Genomic DNA, 18737 nt, shown 5'->3' with positions numbered 1-18737 from the left:
CTTGCCATACTGTTACGACTTCTGCACATCCCTGCTGCCCATAGAATTGCACAAGCCTGGTTCTGTTGATGTTGCTATGTAAAGCCAATATTTGCTTGTTTATCAGTAGAGTTGTCTAGCTGTATAGGTTAACATGCAGTGGGGAGATCATGAGAATCGTACAGCTGTATCAGCACTTCACAAGGCTAGAATGCAGTGTCTGTTATTTTCAACACACTAAAAACACTCGGGATCAGTAGGATGTTTGTGTATTGGACTATAACAATACAGAAGACATATCTGATCACCAAAGAACAGGTCAACCATATTGCATTAGGGTGCAACAGCTTATGAGGGCTATGATGGCTTCATGCTTCTGCTGTAATCCTGTGACAACACACAAAGTAATGTCATGAGAGATGAATGTTTCACAGAGAACTATGTCATGTGTAATAACTGATCACCTGGGGTGAGAGCCTATTGTCATTCTACTGAACACTTCAGAACACCATACCTTATCCGGCAAAGGGTGATAAAATCAAAGGCACTTCTCCAATGGTTTGTAAACAACAGACAAGGGATATCCTTTTCACGGATTAGATGATTTTTCACAACTGAGTCATTAAACCACCAAAACGATCATGCGTATGCCCTGAATGGTTTCGCATCATGCGCCATAGCATCCAGGATTCAGAGATATCACTCTCACGTCAATGATGGTTTGGTTGGGGGGGTGGATGTATCATGGGATAGCCAAGTTGCCTTTCTACTAGAAAGGGATCAAAATCTCTGCCAAAGTGCATCAAGACACTGTGCTAGAACCTATGGTATGGCTCCTGAACAGCACCTTGTTTCATGGTAAGCAGTGGACCTTCTAACAGGACTCAGCCCTTGCACACAAGGTGTGGATCACAGAACATCGTTAGAGGTAACTGTACCTGATCACACATCACCATCTGATTGGCATCTGGAAGTCTCAATCTGAATCCATTGGACTTCAAATTGTAGTTGGAGCTTGAGAGAGTAGCTTGCAAGAAATGACACCCCAGCATCGCCAGCCTGAAAGTGGATTTGGAGTGAGTGGTGACAGTGTTGGCCTCACAGACTTTGGGCATGTGTGAAGGCCAAAGGGTGACATTTCAAACATGAAGTGCTGTTATATGCATGTTATACACGTAGTTTTTATATGCTGAAAGCTGTAAATGATTTACTGAGAGACTAAAGGTTTGTTGTTCAAGTTGTAATAGTATTTATTTCTAGACTAGGTATAGTAATAAGGATTATAATTAGCTTAGGAAAATGATCATCTCATTGGCTTGAGAAATTTGAGGGAAGTGAGGAAAAAATGACTCTTGATTAGTAAGGAGAGCTTGTCTGTCAGAATTATGTCTAGGTGAATTTGTAAAGTGAAATTTTGTAAGCATGAAATAGGTGAAGGAAGCATAAAATGATGCAGGAAGAATTGCTATGGAAACCTGCACAAATAAGCAGTATAAACTACTTAGTCAGCCTGTTTGGTAAAGTGGATTACACTTCCATTTTTCAACTAATAGGTTGGGCATTTAAATTCCACTGTGGCATTGATACTTGTGAATGTCTTTGAACTATGAAATTCATCTCCATTCTAATGTAACACCACCACTTCCTGCTTATGGAAGCAGGAAGTGGTGTTTTTCTTATTCCTATCTTTGAGTTTCTTATTCGGCTTTGAAATAATGTGGGACTTAATATTCCCTTAATTTAAATAATGTTACATCGCCGAAGTGAAGCCTATTGGCTGTTTATATTCAAGTAATTTATGGATGCACCCTTTCGAAAACTCGTATAGCAAAGTATAAAGTTCTCTTCGCTATAACTTCATACCTGGTCTACCTACTCACTGATGAAACTTCAAAAAAGGTCGAAACTGGTCTGGGTAGTGACCTTCCACCATAATATATAACATCAAACATCTCTTAGGAGATGTGTTTTACATTATGGGTAATACTAGGAATAGTGATCAGAACTTTACCCACCTATGCAACGAGTTGCCCTAGTGTTGAACTATGTGCTTTAGTTATGCTACAGTCTGCCGAAACTTTTATAGTTTCTCCACGAAACTCTTTGATTCCTATCTTTGAGTTTCTTATTCGGACTCACCTCTATCTTCAACCTTTAGATGTATCAATAAACTATTTAAAGGATTTATGAGGGAAAAATGGGTCAATTGGATGCAATCTCCAAATTTTGAGGAAACATATATAGGAGAAAGAAGGCCACAATTTCACTGGTGTGCAAATGGGTAAAGAGTTCATGGAATGAAGTGAATCCCTAAATTATTAGGAAATCTTTTCAAAAGTGTGGCATTAGTAATTCTCTTGACAGTATGAAGAATGACTTATTTCAAGACAGTGATGACTCAGTTTCTGATGAAGTTCAGAAATTTTTGAAAGTGAAGATGTATAAAGATTTGAAAAGAAGATTAATGAAATTTATGGAAATTAATGTTACATATATATATGTGTGTGTTTGATTTTTTTTTAATAATTTGTTTTTTTATCTAAGTGGATAATACATGTATTAAAATTAAAAAAATATTTAAATGAAAAATTTGATGCATAATTTGTGCATCTTATACTGTGAAGAATATTTTTTTCTAAAAATTCAACTTGAAAAATGTGATGTGTTCAATACAACACTGTATCTTGTAAAGAGAAAATTACAGTAATTCATATTAGAGATGGGCAGTCTGGGAAAGAAATCTTCAGCCAAATTACTAGAAGTGGCATGCTTAAATCTGACTTGAGTCCCAAATCTTATGCTGATCTTTCTTTTACTGCAGAGTTTTCATTTTGCTATAAAATTTCTTGACATCTTAATTTTTTGTAGGTTTATGCTATCAGATAAAATCTTAGCAATGGATTGCACAGTTCTGACAAATTTATTCATTACTAATTAGGAATTTATTTTAAAGTAACATAATACTTAGCAATATATGAAATCTTATGCTGACCTTTCTTTTACTGCAGAGTTTTTCACTTTGCTATGAATTAAATTTCTTGACATTTTAAATTTTTGTAGGTTGCACAATAATACCCTCAATTCCAAGGATTATTTTACATGCGAAAACCTATTAATAAAGCAAAGTCCTTGAGATTGTTATTGATAATCAAAATGAAAATTTACCACACCAAGATTATTTTAACAAATTACTTTTGCATTTGTGATGCATGCAATTTCCTTTATGATGCATTATTAAAATAATGCATCATAAAGGAAATGGGTAGACCTGAGTGCCATAGTTGAGTACTTGAGGCAAAAAAGTTGTAGACATGGATTAGATTAAAGTAGATGAAGATGCAGATCATGTAATGTCTGGTTGTCATACTTATGGAACTTGACCAGAATTTGTAGAATTAATTATTTTGATGTGCATAATTTTCTAACCTGATGTACTTGGATTTTTCAAAAGCTTTTGATAGACTGTTAAGTTCTAGCAGATGGGATTGGATAACAGACTTCTGAGTTGGATGAGTGACTAGCTGTCAGATAGGTATCAGAAAGTTGTTTATGGAGGCGTAGTAATCCTGAAAAAAAGCCAGTAGTATGCTGTAAGAGTCAATTTTGGGACCATTGTTGTTCAATTTGTATATTAATGATATTGGGATGGGTTTAACTAGTGATATGTGGCTGTTTGCAGATAATGCAAAATTGGGGAGAGCAATGCAGAGTCAAGAAGATGTTATGGCCTGAAGTTAAATAGATTGCAAATGGGCAAGTAAGTGAAACTATCAGTTCAATGTTGCAAAGTGTAAGGTTTTGAAATTTAGTAAGCAATGATGGATACAAAGTATACACTTGGTGGGGAAACTTTAAAGGAGGTAGAGGAGATGAGAAATCTGGTGGACAAGGACCTGAAATTCAGGCCCACATTGCACAAGTTGTCACATTGGATAATGGCAATGATTCAGAGGACCCTGACATGCAGAAATAGAGGTTAATGTGCCATTTTATAAGGCCTTGATTAGTCTTCATATGGATTATTATGCACAGATTTGGTCCCTTGGTTTCACGGTGACGAGGATATATTTAAAAGGGTCCAGAGAGGATTCACAAAGGTGGTCTTTGGAATGTATAGTACGAGGACAGATTGAAAGAATGTAAATTGCAAAACCTCATGAATAGGAGGAGGGGGGATATGATTGAAACATAAGCTAGTCAGGGATTGTTATCAGGTTGACATGGAAGAGATTTTTCATAGAATGGGAGGGGGTAGGTAGAACAAGAGGACTTTGCTGGAAACTATATAAAGGAGTGAGGAAAAGATTTTCTGCATGGAGAGTGGTTGGTGAGTGGAATGCATTGCCTGAGTGTGTTGTGAATGTAAACACATCGAATCAGTTTAAGGCACAGTTGGATGAGCATTGGTGTGTGATAGTATGTACCTTCCACGATGAGTCTGACTCCATGGAGGTCAGATGTTATTATAATAATAATCTCAATATAATTATGATTATTCGAAGTCTTTTAGTATATGATATATAAAATTTGTCATTTTTTTTTAAGGTTGATTATTCTGTTACATAATTACTGTTGATAACATTGGCATTGTTCTAATACAAGGAAATTTCCTTTGAAAAAGACATTTGCAGATTTTTCCTGAATTAACCAAAATGTACATGTGAGAATGGAGTAGTAGAGCACAATGTATTTTAAAGTTACTTAAATTAGCTTATAAAATTGCTTTTGAATTTATATTCAATTTAAGCAATCACTTTTAATGGAATTATCACAGTGAATGCTGATTTGGGGGTTGTTACTTCGCCTTAGTCTACATCAGCAATGCCTTTTATTACTTGAGTTAAAGTTTAGTTTCAGATGTGAAGAACCTTTACTAAGAACTGTTCAATTGAAGGCAGGTCAGCTGGTCACATATGTGGAGAGGGCTGGATTTTTTATCCTGCAAAACAGGCAATAATACATGCAAATGCCATGTCTTGTTGGCCTCATAGCTTTAGTTGCTTCAACCATAATTGAAAACAATCCAACTCAGGTTTCTTTGCACAAATTTCACACTTACAAATTTTGTTCTATTTGTAGATCTTGTAATTGTCTACAGGAATAGTTTAGGAGCTGGCCAGTTAATAAAAGCTTTTCAACTGAAGGCGAGTTAGTCTCATACAGAAATGGCAGAGGTCAGGAGAAATAAGAAAATTCATTCTCAGTCAAAAACCTAATGAATAACTAAATTTTGCCAATTTAGGTTCAATTTTCAGTGAAAATATCAAATTAAATATGGAAATAGTATAAGCAAGACTTGTATATGCTGGGAAGTCATATGAATAAATTTATATGGATTCAGTGTAGCCAATACACTAGACTAGCAATATCATAAATGTTCAAACCAGTTTTAACTTAATCTGAAAGTTGCTTCACAAATAATTTGATCAGAAATTGGTGACCCTAAGATATCATATTTCTGAGGAAAATTATATGACTGAGTGTGGAAGAATAATTATTAAATGCATATGGTATGACAGATGACATAAGAAATAAATGCTCTTGTTAGGACATTTTAAGAATATCCTCTGAAGTGAAGATTAATGAAGTGATTGATCAGAACCATAAACAGGAATCAGGGCCTCATACTATGTGAATTTAGAATTCTCATGCCTATATAATTCATCAAATCTCCATTATGCCAGTAAAATCTAAAAGCTTCATACAACAATTCTGAATGACTTGTTCTTGATATTGTCAAATGACTTGCATGGTTAGCCTGTATTATTATTAATCTTAGCTATTTCAAAAACTGCTATTATATGTTTTTAGATTTTTTGTATATTCTTTAGGATGCTCATCTTCCTGATGTTGACAGACAGCAAAATTTGCATGCTTATTTTTATATTAAAGCTAATAGTTAATCGTGCTGTTATTGTATGATTTAACTATTGAACTAAGATTAATCTGGAAGAAAATTCTTGACAGAAAACCATATAATGTAAACAGATAATATAAGTAGTACTATCATGTTTTGCTATATACCCCTTTATCAAGAATTGATTTATTTTATGCATATGTAGTTTGTAATGCATACACATGACTACTAAAGGTGAAACCTTAAAATAGAAATGAGGATTAATAGTAGAGGTCAGAAAGATAATGACTTATTAGCTTCTAAACAAGGGATGAGATTATCATATGGCTGGAAGAAGCAATAGTTGAAGAGTGAGAAAGTGAAAAATTCTTAGTATATTACCAAGATATGGTAGTAATGAATTAAGAAGGGCTATGATAACAAACGATTCAATGCACAGGCTACATAAAAGCAACAAATCAGTTTTTGGGTGTGGAGTAAGTTTGAAGGTGGAATGGATTTGTATATGAGGGAAGGCCCACACTTTGAATGTGTTTATTAGGAGAAATTATTAATTGGTATGAGACCTAATGCAGATGGTCAGGGAAACTAGATTATGGTGTAGGAATAGTGAGAATGTAAGAGCAACCATATTAATGATAGGAATGTACATTACATAGGAAAGAACAATTGTTTGTCTAGTTTGGATGTATTATGCATGTGCAAGAATAACTGCATAAGTAAGACACATTAGATAAGATGCGCAATCTGCAATCTTATTAAGCAAAAGATGCTCGTGAAAGTGAGGTTGAAATTATACTGTATGTATAAGGATGATGTCGGTAGTAAATTATAAGGAGCAGGCCAGAATAGCTACAACTGTCGTACAGAACGTTTAGTGTGAAAAGAAACTGGCTCTGCAAGCTAAAGTCAACCCAAAAGAATTCTATAGTCATCCTGCAAGTAAAAGAATGAGCGTGGAAGAATAACTATTGAATGCATCCCACCAATTAGAGATCCTTCGACACTTCTGCGCATCTCAGAAAAAGGAGAATCCATTCCGATAATAGGGTAATCAATCTGTCATCTGGGATGAGTTTGTTTATTATTGCAGGTCGGAAAATTTAGCTTTTCTTTTAAGAACATTGCTGTTTTTAAAGTAAATATTTTGCTTGTATAACAGTTGGAAAATGTACGTAGAGTATTAACAAAATTAAAAAAGGTATAGCATAAAACAAAAATTTCATTAAGGTTATTTTTAAGAAAGTTTTCTATAAAATAAAAATAATTATACAGAAAAACAGAAATTTTTTCAAATGAACTTAGATATTCTAAACTTACAGTTGAATGAACTGAGACACTTTAATGTCCTAAACCAATTAATTATTTATGACTTGTTGTGACTCTTTTAACAAACCCATGCAAAAAAATGTTGGAAAAAATACCATTATGAAATCCTTCTAATCTTCAGAGTCATCTGAATCGGTGTCCGAATCGCCATCACTTTCACTTAAACTGATCACCAAAGGTTTGCATAATTCTTCGATAATTCTGTCTCTGTCCCAATACATATTTTCCAATGAGGTGACATGAGAGCAATATTTTCCCCAGTTTTGAACTGTAATACTTTCAGTCGCCTGTTCTGAAAGCTTAAAAAGTTTCGATGTGTCAATATCCCTAGTTACGTTGCGATGGCGAATGAAACTTTTTACTTCTGCCCAAACATACTCAATAGCATTAATATCGCAATGATATGGTGGTAGCCTCAAAGCTAGAAATCCATGCTCTTTGAGCATCATGTCGAATTTAAATAGTTTAGTTGTGGGTGAGTTTCTTTTGACCAAATTAAGGAATTCAATTTTTCACATATCTGGAGAATGAGAAATATTTGCAGAGAGCCAATCCATAAGAACTTGCTTCTTATTAGACCAACTTGGAACTTTGTTTAATCGAATAGTGATATGAAGCGTTATCAATTATAAAAACAGCATTTTTAGGAAGGTTTGGGAGAAGAAAAACTAAGTTTTTCTTCTCCCCACTTTTCGAAGATCGTAGAATTTATTTGCCTATGGTAATCTCCAGTAGTTGAATTAGCTTTGTATAGTAAGTTTGAATTCGATAAAAAAAAAAAAAAAAAAAAACCATTTCTCCATCTGCACACAAAATTATTATGCGCCACGAGGCATTTCCGGTTTGTAGCACTCCACATTCTTCTTTAGACTGCCAACATTTTTTTTATAAGTTAAATTACTATCAATCCAAGTTGCATCTAGATACACAATTAGTCCTTTCTACCTCCCTGAAAAGTCTTATTGCTCTCAAATACTGCGTTTTAGATAAAACAATCTCACTTCGCTCCATGGTAAGTTTCCTTTTATTCTGGGACTTTTCAAAACAAAATCTGATTTCATGAAGTATTTTCCTTAAAGTTTCTCTTTTCCAAGGAAATTTAATTTTTTCTTTAAGCACAGGAATCAATTTCGGAACAGTTGACACTCTTTTCTCACCCATGTAAAATTCGTGAATAGTTTTTCTTATAACGTTTACATCAAAATCATTCAAAGCTACGGTTTCGATGGTTTTCTTTCTCTGGCGCTTTTTTTTAAGGAGATTTAAATTTTGGATTACCTTCACCTTTTGATTCCCTATGAATTCTTGCCAGAATGACTAAATGACATTAGATATGTTGCAGGCAAAGACATCTTAATCTACATAGGTATCAGAACTATTTGTATTCAAAATATGTCATATATTGCTCTGTCCAAAATGCATGAACAATTTTAAGAAAACCAAGCCCTGCATAGCAGTTCTGCTTGAAAGGTTCATTTTTGGTTTCATCTGTAATCATCTATATAGCATATTTGATATTTATGGTGCAAATTGTGCACTTCATTATGTGATAAGTATATGATCTAAGAATCTGGTGTAATCACTTCTCTTAATGAAATATGTACATGTTGCAGTTATACAGTACAGGTATCCCTTAACGCAGTGAAATTAATTGCGGCAATCCCTTGATATACGTGGCAAGAGTTTTGATTAATGTGCCTTTAACCCTGCAGAGTTCACAGCTGATCTGACAGATACATGCAAAATGTTTAATACAAATATTTTTACACAATTCAGTGTATAGCTTGGAGGTCATGAGTAGCTGTGCATTCATACGTTAAGAGTGATATTCCGCACTGTTTTTTTGCTGTCAGTTTGGTTTAACACATGTTATGTGTAAAGGTTGTGATATTTGACGGTAAGTTGTATCTGAGAGATACTACGACCTCCAATGTCAGTATAGTATGGTTTAGTTATTTTTTATTCTTTGTTCAATAATTTCTAGATTGCTTATTTTCAGTTACAATCTATTAGTGAAATAGAGAGCCAGAGGCTTATTTATCATGCATCTCCTCTAGAAGATGTGCTTTACATTTATGGAAAATACTAAGGAAAGTGATCTGGAGGTTACTCCACCTTTACCACGAGTTGCCCATAAGGTTGCTTATGCTTGCATTCACCGAAATGGCATGAAACTTGTAGTTTCTATATTCGGCTATGAAATGATGTTGGATTCAATATCCACTTAATTTGTACCATCATGTATGATATTTGCAGTGTTTTTTCCTTATGTTTTATTGCTTGTTTACCAAAGTCTGGAGAGTCATTTTGCTTGTTATCGTAGAATTTATGCCGATAAGAAAAAAACTACAACCGTTCAAACGATTCTTGATAACTTCTTTTGATAAAAAAAATTGCAGTAAATAATGTACATACAAGTATTTATTAAACATTTACTTTGTATTCATTTTTTCTTTCCTAAAAGAGTACCATATAAAACAAATTATTAATACAGTAATCAGTCATGGACGAATTGTAATTTTTACCATTGATTATTACGTTTGATTAAGGCGATTTTGATATGTGCGGTAACATCGAGGGATTAATTAACCGTATTAATTGAGGGATACCTGTATATTGAACTTATATGCAGTAATGATTTTGGTTAGTATTAGTTTAATAATTAGGAATTCAAATTGCATTGGAAAGCCCTCACATTTTTTGTGAAGACTGCAAATTAAATATGGAAATATTAATAAACTTAAAAAATGTAAGGCATGGCTTAAAAGTTGGTCACAGATTAAATACAGGATTGGGAATTCTTGGAAAAATTAATGCACAGATGCTTAATGGTAGAACCAAATTAAAAAACTTCTCCATATTTTTGATTTGTCACTGCCAAGTAAATTAGCTTTTATAGAAACCTAATTAATGTTATGATAGGAGTTAATCCTAGCTACATAGTCAGCAAATTACATCTTTTAATATTCAAGAATGTATAATTAGTCACGACTTATTTTTAACAGTATTAACAACCCCAAACAATTTTATCAAAAGATGTTTTATTAACTGCTTATATTTTGCTGAATTTCAAATCAACATCATCAGAGCACAGACTGTCGCATCAGAGCTTGTGCTCTGATGTGACAGTAAGTGAAACAATACAATTGTAATGGACAAAAGATCTAAAGTCCTATTTTGGCACCTTCTAATGTTGTGTTAAAAAAAAAAAAAAACATTAAAGCTATGTGGGAGTTCTTAAGATAAGTCTCCCAAATTTTTTGCAGATTAATGCAACCACATTTGTTCAGGTTGGGGGAATTCTTCAGAGCCATGGCTGATTCAAAATAATCTTTCAGATCTGTCATCATCATCAACAACCATGGGTCCAATGCCCATAGGTGTCTGATGCCACTTTGATATGATTCTTCCATTGCATTCTATTTTGTGCAAGATGACTCAGTTTGTGTATAGTTTCCGCACCATTTGACAACATCATCACCCCATTCTCTGTTTGGTCTTCCTTTTTTGTTCTTTCCTTCAGTCATCCCAAATAGCAGCATTTTTATTTTCCTCTCATCGTTCATTCTACGTACAGCCAAAGAGACGTAGTTTCCTTTTGATTATTTTCTGGATCAGGTTTTCTTTTGGTTGTATTCATCTGTAGATTTCCTCATTGTTCACTTTCTGGATCCAGCTTATTCTCAAGATCTTTCTATAGCACTTCCTTTCAAATGTTAATATCCTCCTTTCAGATTCTCTCAGGAGTACCCAGGCCTCACATCCATAGAGCATGCTGCTAAAGATGCAGGTTTCTACGGTGCACAGTTTAGTTTGCATCTTTATAGCTCAGCTCTTTCATATTTTGTCCATGGCTTTTAAAATAATTGTTGCTCTTGCTATTCTAATTTTTATCTCTTTTTTTGGGGGGGTCCAAGTCGTGCGTCATGTGGCATCCAAGATATATAAATATGAAGTGTTCCACATTTTCCGGTTGAAATCTGTCTATGGTAACTCTGTTCAGAGTTACCATAGACAGATTTCTATGGTAACTCTGATGTCACTGGTCCTCCAACCATTTGGCTTTATCAGATTTTGCTGCTTTCTGTACTTCATTGCATTTTTATCTGCTGCCTCTGAATTATCTCTTAAGTTTCAGTTCTCTTTTCTCTTGTATCAATTTTAGGGTTTCCTGAGTTATTCATTTCTTGTTGATCTTTTCTCTTTCAGGAATTACTTCCTTTACTGCTTTTTTTAGCACTTTAGTCAGTCGTTCTGCTCTTGTATTTATATTTTGTTTTTCACTTGGGATCTTATGCTTAGTTTCCAATATGTTCTGATATGCTGTTCTTAGCCTGTCTTCATTTAGTTTTGAAATGTCTCGAGCTTTTTGGAACTTTCCTTTGTACTTCTGTTTCAGTTTAAGCTATGGTCCGAATCAATATCAGCTCCTTGAAATGATCTGCACTGTTGAACTGAGGTCTCCATTTCCGGTCTATTAATATCAGGTCGATCATATTCCTGTGTTTGCTATTGAAGGGGTGCCATGTCCATTTACGACAATCTTTTTGTTGGAATTTGGTATTGCAAATTATCAGGTTGTTATCAGTGGCAAATTCCAGAAGCATCTCTCCACGTTCATTCTTTCTCCATATCCAAAGTTTCCCATAACCTTTTCTCATCCTGTGTTATTTTTGCCAATCTTTGCATTCCAGTTTCCTCCAATGATGAGTATATCCTACTTTGGCACCTCATCAATTTCTAGTTGTAGATGCCTGTAAAAATCTCTCGATGTTTTCATCTGCACTCTCTGCAGTGGGTGCATATACTTGAATGGTCGTGATATTAAATGGTTGTGCACTGAATCTTGCAATCATTATTCTTTTTCACTAATTGGTTTGTATCCTATCATTGCCTGACAGGCCTTGTTACTTAGCAGGAAACCTACACCTTCTTCATGCTTACTTTCATTTCCTGACCAGAGAACTCTTCCACCATTTGATTCTCCTGACAGTGTCCATTTCATTTCTGAAATACCCAATATATCACATCTGTATTTCTTCTTGAAGCATCTGCAATTTTCCACTTGCCAAGAGTGTACAGACATTCCATGTACCAATTGATATTCCATCCTTTACAGGCCTGAGTTTGATTTTTTTTTTTTTTTTGTCTTTGTTTTTCAGTAACCGATTTTTCGATCCAACCCTGATTACTCGATTGGGGACGCGGACCTTGTTTGACCAGGCAACATCCAAGCCAGCATGAGTCTTTTTCTCTTGTTCTTTGGCATCAGATTTCAATTGTATTTTCTTTTTACTGTCAGTACATCAACACTTATCTGACAAACCCTTAGTCTTCCTTGAAGAGCTTGGGAGAGATGCAAGAAGGAGAATGTACATTTAGGCTTAGTGCGACCTAAGCTTGCCTTGATGTAGTACAGTCATTGGACTTCTGTGCCATAGTTGTCCACTAACCCACCATGTCCTGTTAGTATTGCCGCTTCTTGTCTGGGACTGCTTATTGGGTATTCGCACCTAGCCATCATCTTTAGTGGCCATTCCCTGATCCGCAACCTGTGGACCCGTCTGGTGGCATGCAGCTTTGCCTCTGGGGGAAAGACCCCAGACTGGATTCGGATCTGTAACGACTTCTAAATAGCACATTCGTTTTCTTCCATCTAATCCTGTGTGAAGGAGTGTCCAAAGCATAGTCTTCCAGTCCTGACTTGCCATAGTAATAGTAGCGAATGTATTTTTTATGTTCTTCCAGGTGGATGTTAACTGATCCTCCTGTTTGCCCATAGTTGGCCAGATCACCGTCACATGGAACTTCATACACTCCAGGGTGTGCTAGAGGGTGAAGTTTATCCTTAGGTGAGTGGATCAGAGTTGCTAGTTTAACATGAGGTTTGAAAGTGGTGCGAAGGCTATGTTTCATCAGTACTTTGGCTATCTTTTCTGATATACTACCTCTGACATAGGGAATAGAAATGGTAATGTTGTGTTCCTGTATATTAGGGGAGGGAGGGAGGGGGTAGTTGGGACTATGTAGTATTTTATCTATTTTATAGGAATTGTAGCCATTGGCCAAGAATGTATGGCACAGAGTTCTGTGGATGGAGCTGTATTGTTAGAACAAATGGCTCTGGCTGTGTGTGTAAGCATTTAAAATGCCATACTGTTGGACTGGATGATGTGATTGTTTATGTAGGTATTGGCTTTCTGTAAATGGAAAAAGATAGTGATCCATCTGAAAGGCTGGTGACTAATTGTGAAGAATAAACTGGCTCAGCAGTTAGCCAAGTCACTTGTCCACCCTTACTGGAAACTCCTCTACTTCTGTAAAAAAAAAAATTCAGTCCATTTCAAAACACTGGCTAAAAATCACATCCTTAAAAATTCAGACATAATGGTTAGTTTTGATGTAACCTCTTTATTTACCAATGTTACCACTTATAGACACTCTTGATTTGATGAAGTCTAAATTTACCCCTGATATCTTTGAATTATTCAAATTTACTATGCATGTAGGTCACTTTACATGGGGAGGAAAAATCTACAAACAGATTAGTCATATTGCTATGGGTTCTCTCCCCCACCCCTAGCAAACTTTGACATGGAACACTGAAAACAAAGTACTTACCATAGCTACATAGAAGTGACTAGTGTGGTTACGCTGTGTAGATGATGCATTTGTCAATTACCTAAACAGCCAACACCCCAAAATCCACTTCACAGTAGAAAAATAATCTAATAACTTGACCATTTCTTGATACATTAGTCACCTACCTTTCAGATGGATCACTGAAAGGCTGCCTTTCAGTGATCCATCTGAAAGGCATGTGACTAATGTGTCAAGAAGTGGTCACCTGCCTTTCAGATGGATCACTATCTTTTTCCATTTACAGAAAGCCACCACACACAGGAAAGATACCTACATAAATAATCACATCGTCATCATCAACAGTATGGCATTTTAAAACACTTGCACACAGAGCCAGAGCCATTTGTTCTAACGATACAGCTGTCCACAGAACTCTCTGTGCCATATGTTCTTGGCCAATGGCTACAATGCCTACAAAATAAATAAAAATTCTACGTAGCCCCACTATCCCTCTTTCCTCTAATACACAGGAACACATTACCATTTCTATTCCCTATGTCAGAGGTACATCAGAAAAGATAGCTAAAGTACTGATGAAACATGCCTTTCATACCACTTTCAAACCTCATGTTTAAACTAGCAACTCTTATCCTGCTTGCCTAAGGATAAACTTTGCCCTCTAGGAGTGTATGAAGTTCCCTGTGACTGTGATCTGACCTATGGGCAGACAGGAAGATCAGCTAACATCTGCCTGGAAGAACATGCTTTGGACACTCCTTCACACAGGATTAGATGGAAGAAAACAAATGTGCTATTTAGATCTGAAAGATTATTTTTTGAGTCAGCCATGGCTTTGAAGAATTCTCCCAACCTGAACAAATGTGGTTGTTAATTTGCAAAAAAGTTTGGAGACTGTTATCTTAAAACAACTCCCACATAGCTGTAATGTTTTTTTTAACAACATTAGAGGGTGCCAAAATAGGACTTTAGATCTTTTATCCATTACAATTGTATTGTTTCACTTATTCACTGTCACGTATACAAGCTGTGTTGTGCTCTGATGATGCTGATTTGGAATTCAGCAAAATATAAGCAGTTAACAAAAAACATCTTTTGATAAAATTGTTTGGTGTTGTTAATATGATTAAAAATAAGTCATGAATAACCATCAACACCTAAAGTTATTTGTTAGATAAATGTATAATTAGGGCCTTTTATGTGGATTTTAACCACACTAAAGGTTGTATATCTGTGGTGCATTGTTATCAATGCTATGAATGATGGTTGGATATCCAGAAATCCTGTTCTGGAGACCAAATGTAGCACCAGTAAGAAGTGGTAATCTCACACTTGGTGATGCTTAATTTAAGATGGTATAGTTATGTAAACAATGGGAAGCAAAATATTAGTATGATGTTTTTTTTTTCCCATCCCCCAGCAAAAATTACAGGAAAACAATGTAGAACAACAGAATTTTTGCAGATTGATATATGGTTGTAGGGATTAATGCAGAAATTTGAACTTTCCATATTGGCGACCTCATAATCACAATACTGATACTCTTAATTGTTGAACTATCGTATCCTGTACACCACTTCGAGGCATATATGTACACTAAGAAATTATGACAACGAATACTGATTCTGAAGAAAATTGATGGGAAGCACTAATGAAATTTTAATTTGTTGAATTACCATAGTATCCTGTATACCTCTTGTGGACACAAGTCTAGAAAATGTAAGCTGCATATAATTTACATATTAAATTTATAAGTATGGATTATTTAAATCCTAGAACACATTAACAGGTTGAAGTGTTAATTCACATATAACTTATATTGCTTTGATCTCTGAAATCTTTTTGCTTTGCTTCTAGCAGCATTGCATGATAGCTTGTGAGCAGGGTTACTATCAAAATTGATTTAAATCTACTTAATATAAGGATGGCCTTATGTTATTGAAATGAATATGTTTAGCATGTGTATGGTGTGGGTTTTTAAATTTGCATGCTGTAAATTGCTGTCTTTTTCATAAGAATTTTTCACATCTTTGTACTAAATAACTATTTTTTTGACTAACTTTCTTTCCTAAAAGTTAAGGTTGATGGTACACTAAAGCATGTAATGTACTTCTTTATAACCAGCTTCTTCTGAGCAAACGGCAAATCTTACTCTACCTGCTTTGGAACCTTTTGGGGGTCGTTCAACTTCCCCTTCACCTACAGCTGAATTGATGAGGGGAGCTGGTACTACTCCCATCCTTTCCCATCCCCCAGATAGTGGATTTGGAGAAATGAGTGAAAGTACAGAAGAAGTTCCACCATCTACCACAAATGAAGAGCCTACAGATTTCATATGGGGTAGCAAGGCAGGTGCCCCAGCAACAGAAGTCAATCCATTTGGTGCTCCATTTGAACCTCCACCATCTATACCTCCTCATCCTCCTACTGCAGTTGTTCCTCCTATTTCTGTTCCCCCTCCTCTTTCAGCAGCCACAGAAAGCAGTAATGCAAGTGCTGATCTCTTTGCACTGGATGGTGGTGATTTTGCTGATTTTGGAGAGCAACCATTATCTGCCCAGCCTTGTGCTCCACCTCCTTCTCCATTTGGTGGACTTGAAGTTGGAGTTAATGCTTCAGTTGGAGGCTCTACTCCTGATTTGAGGACAACTCGCTCACCAGCCCATGCAACTATGGTTACACCTCCAAGTCAGCCTCAGCAGAAGAGCTCAGGAATCGATGATTTAAATTTTGCTATACAGAAGGCAATGCAGATGCCATCTCAGCGTACATCATTAGCTGCAGCGTCTTCTTCACCTACCCTGTCTTCTTCCCTTCCTGGCCCTGGCATCATTGGACCCAGACTTGGGTTTGCTGGGCAACCTCCTGTGCCACCACCAATTTCTGTTGGTCTCCCTGCTAGTAGTACTCCTCCTGCTTCCCTTGCATCCTCTTCTTTGACCCGGCTTGACTCTCTCGCTGGTGCTGGACCTGCAGGAACCCCAACAGGAAGGGCTTCTTCTACTCCAGGTTATGGAACACCACCATCAGGCCTCAGCTCTCCAGCAAAATCAGTGGCTGGAATTGGAATCACTGGGACAGGTGACTAAACTTAAAAACTGATGAATATTTAATAAATTGTATCTTTTGAAAATAGTTTAAGCTTAATGTAAAATATTATGAAATTAATCTTATTCATTTTAATGAAAGAATAATATTAATTTATTTAATGTTAATTAAATAGTGCCTTTTTAAAAAAAATTGATTTCCAAGAATCAAAAACTTAGTTGTTAGTATCTCTAAATACTTTGTTCAGGTGAAATCTAAATTTCTCATTCTCAGATACTTTAATTACATAATCCTGAAGACATAAACTAAAATGCAGAAAACAGAATCTTAACTGTTTTGAGTTGCTATTCTGTGCTCAGAAATTGTCTAATATTTAACAATTGTTCATCAGTTTTACTTATTAAAAACTTTAATCATTAAGATCTTTAATGAACCAAATAGTGTTTGCTTATTAATAGTATTTTGCAGGTTTTTAAAAGGCGGTAAAATTTTTTAAATCTCTTATTCACAGTGGAGCTTAATTTATTATATTATCATCAGTCTCTTTTCAAAGTGAAGGATTTAATATCAAATCACTAGAATATATTTTAAAAAAAATTAATATTAGAACAGAACTGAATTCTCCTTTAACTAACATTTTGCTGATAACAGTAGTCAAATAAGAATGAACTTTTATGCATTAAATCAGAGGTCTAACATCCTTTTTGTACTTGGTTCATGTTCATATTTACCATATGCATTTATGTGCAAATATACATTCAATGTTTAAATCTTAATCAGAAATCTATACTTTTTTTATAATTTGGGCTTAATGTAACATTTTCAAGACAAACAAAATTATGAGCTAGAATTAACTTCAGTCTGATTTCTAAGGTTGGATGACCATGTCTAATTATATACAGTACCAGCTTTTATAGTGAATGTAGAAATAATTAATGTGGTATTATGTATTCATCTGCAGCTGAGAATAGCATTTACTTTTTTCTTTTAGTTCGTTACTGAGAATGATTGTTCATAAATATTCATATATTAACTTATTATATACTAACTAGTTAGTTCATATACTAACTTCTTAGATACTTTAATAAGAAAGTATTTCATGGGCTATGTGAAATGAACTGAAAAGACTGGCTGACTTGACTATAGGTCGCTTTCTGCTCTGCTTTTTTTTTGATAATCCTGGGAGATTCAGCCTTATAGTACATCAGTATTGTGAAATGGGTAGAAAACTAAGAAAGAAGAAACCTGATTTTTGAAGAATTATAGTTCCTACTATTTAGAAAATATATAAAATAGAAAACTGTTCCAAATTGCATCTTTAAATTTTAAAGGCATAAGTCTAATAATTGTTTAGGGATAATGATAGTCGATCGTGAAACCCTTTATGAATGTCATTCGTAAAGGGGGTTTTTCCCCACTTTGTTTGAAACTGCAAAATCAAATGTTAGTTTTTCTCCACTAAATAAAAGAGAAAAGGCATAAAGAAGAAACAGCATGTAGAGTGTAGTGAGATAGGTTTGACACTTCATGGGGTGGAAGGGAAGAGAATTATCATCTGTACCAGAAACTTAGATTCAAGCCATTCTGGATTCTTCTGATTTCTTTCTTGAGAAAGGACTGTAGAAAAGGTGTGTAGTGAACTATTCCTGGTATAGTGAGCAGTAATTTGCTTTGAGAGTTGAAGTAGAGGACTTATGCCAGAAGACCACCTTTATCTTTGAGTGACATTTGCATATGGGTAAAAACTATGTCCAGTCAGATTAAATGGATTAATTACTATTTTAGCCAGAGGAAAGGTTTCTGTTTGATTGGAACAGGTGCTTGGAGGAAGAGATTGAATAATAGAAATCAGAGTACCATCCTATTTGATACTATTTTAATGCTAAAGGAAGACTGAGTGAAAAATCTTCAGTAGAAAAGCAAA

The 18737-nt window shown here is 35.1% G+C and overlaps 1 protein-coding gene across 6 annotated transcripts in view; it reads left to right on the top strand.

Moving 5' to 3' along the window:
* LOC150095932 (phosphatidylinositol-binding clathrin assembly protein LAP-like) overlaps positions 1-18737 on the top strand; it is a 366280-nt gene that overhangs the window by 290947 nt on the left and 56596 nt on the right. For 5 of the 6 annotated variants that reach the window (XM_090409273.1, XM_090409270.1, XM_090409272.1 and 2 more), the window contains one exon: positions 15890-16846. The exons of the other annotated variant lie outside the window; for it this stretch is intronic. In XM_090409273.1, the coding sequence (XP_090265399.1) occupies positions 15890-16846 (957 nt within the window). The remainder of the gene's footprint in view (positions 1-15889; positions 16847-18737) is intronic. 6 annotated transcript variants of the gene reach the window in all.

This window comes from Typopeltis vanoorti, chromosome 19 (assembly GCF_054136105.1).
Source record: "Typopeltis vanoorti isolate ZY-2024b chromosome 19, IOZ_Tvanoo_1.0, whole genome shotgun sequence".
Taxonomy (NCBI): Eukaryota; Metazoa; Arthropoda; class Arachnida; order Uropygi; family Thelyphonidae; genus Typopeltis; species Typopeltis vanoorti.
The sequence above is the reverse complement of the archived record's forward strand: the minus strand, read 5'-3'. Positions and strand labels throughout refer to the sequence as shown.